This window comes from Chrysochloris asiatica, unplaced genomic scaffold (assembly GCF_000296735.1).
Source record: "Chrysochloris asiatica unplaced genomic scaffold, ChrAsi1.0 scaffold00025, whole genome shotgun sequence".
Lineage (NCBI taxonomy): Eukaryota > Metazoa > Chordata > Mammalia > Afrosoricida > Chrysochloridae > Chrysochloris > Chrysochloris asiatica.
Window position 1 is genome coordinate 17,510,787 of NW_006408543.1, and position 5,436 is coordinate 17,516,222.

The following is a 5,436-nucleotide window of genomic DNA, read 5'->3' on the forward strand; positions in this document are numbered from 1 at the left end:
TGAGTCGAGCAGCTCTTAACAACAATAGCAATATTCTTTGAGGAAGTACATGTGCAATAAACATTTGGAGAATTAACCATTAACTACTTTGAAATGGACTTTGTGACCATTATTTGCTGTTGTTTGTGTTGAAGTACTCTTAAGTCACCTTTGCTAAAGATTGTTGTGTGTGCTGGTGATCTGAAAGATAAATTTTGGATTGACAAATTTAATTAGATATATTGCTCTGTTTTCCTTAGCGTAATCATTCTCTACATTTTTCTTTGTGTCTCCGTATTTCCTTCCTAAGCTTCCAGGTTAGAAGTGGGTAGGTATTTTCCAATCTTAATATTGGAGTTTTCTGCTTAGGCTTGTTGGGCTCTAGTCTTTGTGGACAGAATATCTTTTTCAGATACTTAAGAAGCAGTTGTCCTGGGAGGGGTGATGGTGAATTTCTCTTGAAGGGTTTTTCTTCTAAATTCAGGTGGGAGATACTCTAGGTTGTATTTTGGCTCTCATGTACTTGTTTTAATTGTCTAGCTTCATCTTGAAATGCATATGAGCAACTCTTGGTCGATGCTGCAGTAGGCCTCTGGTTTTGTTAATGACTAATATTGAGCTTCTTCATGGTGTGTTTCCATAGATGAGTTGTTTTAAGTGCCGTCAAACTGGTTCTGACTCAGCAAAGAGCAGCTATTGGGTTTGAACCCCACCCAGTTTTAACCTACAGCGCCACACCAGGGCTGCTTTCATAGATGTAGTCAATTTGATTCATATATATTCCATATAGAGAAGGCCCCATTGTTAACACTTAATGTTGTTGAAAAAAAGGGTATTTGCAATGCATAAATTAGTTTGGTCTTGCATAATTTTATTGTGCATACTTCCTATCACTAAGGCTGTAATATCAAGTAATGATCTTTCTTTGTTCCCAGCTTTTGCATTCCAATCACCAGTAATTATCGGTGCATCTTAATTGCATGTTTAATCAATTTTGGACAGTAAAAGTTGATAAAAATCTTCAATTTCTTCATCTTTGGTATTTGGGTTGGTATGTAAATTTGAATTGTATTGACTGGTCTTACTTATGGTGGTAGTGGTGTGCTGTGGAGTCAGTTCCGACTCATAGCAACCTGTATAGCGTTTCTGAAGCGGTAAATCTTTAGGGGAGCAGAAAGCCTCATCTTTCTTCCGTGGAATGGCTGGTAGTTTCAAATTGCTGGCCTTGAGGTTAGCAGCCCGAATCACAACCACTACGCTACCAGCTTCTTACTTTACTGCAGGGTAGATTGTATGTTTGTCTGATGCAGAATGATCAATACTAGTCCTTTTTAGCTTACTAATGCCTAGGAGGGATATTGATCATATATACCTTCCATTTCATATACTTCATGCCTTTCATCTTCCAATTATTAATGGATGTTTACCATTGTTGGTTATCTGATGGATGTAACATATAATGTTCTTGATCATGAAATAGAATAAAGGTCTCTATTTTTAGGGAATGATTTAAAATTATGAAAGATATGTGCCAAGGTTGTGTCCTTTCACCATACTTAATAAATGTGTATGCTGAGCAGATAATCTGAGAAGATGGATTATATGAAGAGTATGACATTAGGATTGGAGGAAGACTCAACAACCTGTGATATGCAGATGATACAACCTTGCTTGTGGGGAGCTAAGAGGACTTGAAGGTCTTACTGATCTTACTCCTTAAGTATGGATTGCACCTTAATGTAAAGAAAACAAAAATTGGACCAATAATGAGCATCGTGATAAACTGAGGAAAGTTTAAAATTGTGAATGACTTCATTTTACTTGGAACCACAATCAACACTCATGGAAGCAGCAGTCAAGAAATCAAAGAACGTATTGCATTGGGCCAATCTGCTACAAAAAAAACATCTTTATAAGATGTTAAAGAGCGAAGTTTGGAGTGCTGATGTGGCACTGTAGGATAAGCATTGAACCACAAGGGCAATTTGAACCGTGAGGTCTGTAGGTCAAACTCACCAGCCGTTCCTGGGAAACCCTATAAAGGGTCTCTGTGAGTCAGAACCAATCCAGTGGTACTTAACAACAACAGTAACAGAAAGCAAAGTTGTCACTTTTGAGGTCTAAGGTGAGGTGAGCCTGACCCAAACTGTAGTATTTTCAATTGTCACGTGTGCATGTGAAAGCTGGACAATGAATAAGGAAGACCAGAGAAGAATCAATGGATTTGAGTTATGGTGTTGGTGAAGAATATTGAAAGTACCCTGGACTGCCAAAAGGAAAAAAAAAAAATCTGTGTTGGAAGAAGTACTAGAATGTTCCTTAGAAGTGAGAATGGTGAAACTTTGTTTCACATACTTTGGATGTGTTATCTAGAGAAGGACATCATGCTTGGTAAATTGGAGAGTCAGAGAAAGAGGAGGACTCCAAGGAGATGGATTGACACAGTGGCTCCAACATAACAATTGTGAGGATGGCATAGGACTAGGCAGTGTATCATTTTAATTTATGGGATTGATATGAATCAGAACTGACTACAGCACCTAACAGCAAGAACATTTTTAGAGATCCTTAAGTGTTCTTGTGTTGGACCGAACGGTCAGTAAAGCACTAATATGAGAAAGCATTTGTTGTGTGTGCTCATTTTAGCATAAAGGTAAACTAATTAAATTTGTAAATGTTACGTGCACCTTGTTTCAACTGCCTAGATATATTTAATATGGGGAGTCCTGGTATGCTCCCATACCAGCCACCCCTGGGGAACCCCTTTACAATGTCACTATGAGTCAAAACCTCCACGGCACTTTACAAATTTAATTTGGGGGTATCCTTGGGCAATATGTCACAAGTTTATTAACAGTGGAGTCCTGGTGTGGTGGTGTGAGCTAATGGCACCAGGCTGCAAAGCTGTTTGAAAGGCATGGCCAGCAGTTCTAGCTCACCAGCTGCTCCTTGGAAACCCTATACAGGGTCCCTATGGGTTGGAATCGACTCCACATCCTTTAACAACAACATATTAACTATGTAAATCCAGATCACCTGCTTCACACTGCTCTTTAACATCCTGTACTGTATACAAATTGGTAGGCTTCTATTACCTCCAGATGCAATCGTTTTTTTCTTCACTGAAGATGAGAAGTTGTAGCTGCATAAAATGTTCAGGAAAAAAATGTGTATATAATGGAGTATAATGTTACTGTTTTTGTGATAATAGAATGTTTTTTATTTGTTTCCTAGGTTCTCTGCTTTTAGAGTCTAAAATCAATCCTAACACTGCATACCAGAAACAACAGGTAAACTTTTGAAGATACGTTTTGTCTTGCATATTAGTCTATCAGTTTGGTGGCTGAAATGAAAATTTCCCTACTGATGCCTTAAAATGAAAAATTCAAAACTAATAATAACATTGACAGTCTGTTCTAAAAATAGACTTTCTGCAAGTTTCTATAGTGTATAAATCAGTTATTTTAACTTTGTAAAGCTTGTCTCAAATTAAACTTGAGTTTTTGTTTTAGTTACTCTAGCAACCAAACCTTAATTCTCATAAGTTAAAATGAACACAAGAGTTTCCTTATTCCACCTTTACCCAAAAAGCCATCAGTGGTGTAATAATCAGCTGTTAGCACTGAATGATGGTAACACCTTTGGTGGTGTAGGTGTAGTAGAAACGTTAGTATTTCCCTAACATTGTGGCTTAATGCACACTGGACTGCATGATCGATTTGAACCGTAAAGTTGGTGGTTCAAGCTCACCAGCCACCACTTGGAAACCCTGTGCAGGATCGTGTTGAGTCAGAATCGACTCAATGGCACTAAATAACAACAAACAACAATCTTAACCAAGTGTAGAAAGGTAACTTTCTGTTTGAATCTGCCTTCTTTCTTGTATCCTTTTCATGTGTGAGGGCTATCTGAAAGTAAATCTTTCTTTCTTAGTACCTACTAGCAATAACACCAAATGATACTTATTTAATGTGCATGTGCGTACATAGATAGATATACTGAGTGCTCTACCAAGCCAGTGAAATAAATATTGATGCTTCATTGACCTGAAGTTGCAGATATGAAATAATTCAGATGAAAGAATATGTCTTATTAAGTATTTCTGCTTCATTAACTATTAAAATATTACTTAAAAGATGTTAGTATCTGCTTTATTTTGCACATTAGATGGGGTCTGAATATTATGACTTGCTTGAGAAACCTGGTAATGGTATTCACTCCTAAATTTACTTAATGGTCATTTATTTGCCCAGCAAACATTAGTGCATTATAAAATATTCATAGTTTATTATCACTTGGTTGCATTTAATATTCTTAAGAAAACCTTTAGGTTTGATTGAAATGGATGGGGACGAATATTGTTCTGTGCTTACATTAAATTTGAGGGTTTCAGCCAGAAGAGTAAAAGTATATCCTAAAAACAGGAAGGATTGAATCTTTTGAGAATGGATGATCAAATCCATATATTTCAGCCTATAAGTTGTTGGATGACAAACAAGCAAGATGATTTGGTGAAAACTAGGCTCTTTTGGGGAAAACATAACAAGAATTTCTCGAAATTTTCAAATTTGGATTATTTGTCAGATGGATGAATAAGGAAGTATATCTGGCTACACCCTGATTTATTATTCAGCATCCAAATGATTCTGCGTATATACAGTAGAGCAGCCCTGGTAACTTAGTGGTTATGCGTTGGGCTGCTAACTGAAAGGACAGCAGTTTCAGTGTACCAGTCACTCTGCCCGACAAAATGAGACTTTCTGCTTCCGTAAAGACTTACTGCCTTGGAAACCCTATACAGGGTCACCATGAGTCAGAACCAGCTCAACAGCACATCCACCACCACCACCAATCTGGTATTAGAGTCTTGGTGTGGCATTTTAGGATAATCACTAGACTGCTTATCATATCCACCATCCATTCCTCAGAAACCCTATACAGAGTCATTATGAGATGGCACTTAAATTAACATTGTGATGCTGACTATTTTTTTTAACCTTGTTCTGATGGTACTGATTAAACTGATAGATGTGTTTGCAATGTTTAGGAGGCCGTTTGTTTGAGTAAGCCCCCACCATCATTCCCAGTGACTTGTTACTTGGCCCAGTCCTGTTTCCATCGCTAAGAAATGGCACTTACACTGTCATTAATTTTCATGACTGTACTTATCAGTTGATAAATACAGGAAAGATGAGGAAACTAAAATTTAGAGAGGTTTAAGTTAATTTTCTCATCATCACCCACCTGGGTTATGAAAGTCCAACTTATAATTAAATTCCTATTTGCCTTTTAATAATATGTAAATTTGACCTCACTTTGAAGCAACAAACTATCACAGTCACATTCACTTGCTGTACATGAATCTTTTAAATAACTACTCAGTCACTGTGCAAAAGATTCCCTGCCTGTGATTTATGACTCCTAGAGGTCCTTGAGGAGTCCTAGAGTAGTGCTGTG

General features: G+C 37.3%; 1 protein-coding gene across 3 annotated transcripts in view; it reads left to right on the forward strand.

The window, feature by feature from the left end:
* SMEK1 (SMEK homolog 1, suppressor of mek1 (Dictyostelium)) overlaps nt 1-5,436 on the forward strand; it is a 69,625-nt gene that overhangs the window by 16,941 nt on the left and 47,248 nt on the right. For all 3 annotated transcript variants that reach the window (XM_006839570.1, XM_006839571.1, XM_006839572.1), the window contains exon 2: nt 3,214-3,269. In XM_006839570.1, coding sequence (XP_006839633.1) covers nt 3,214-3,269 — 56 coding nt within the window. The remainder of the gene's footprint in view (nt 1-3,213; nt 3,270-5,436) is intronic.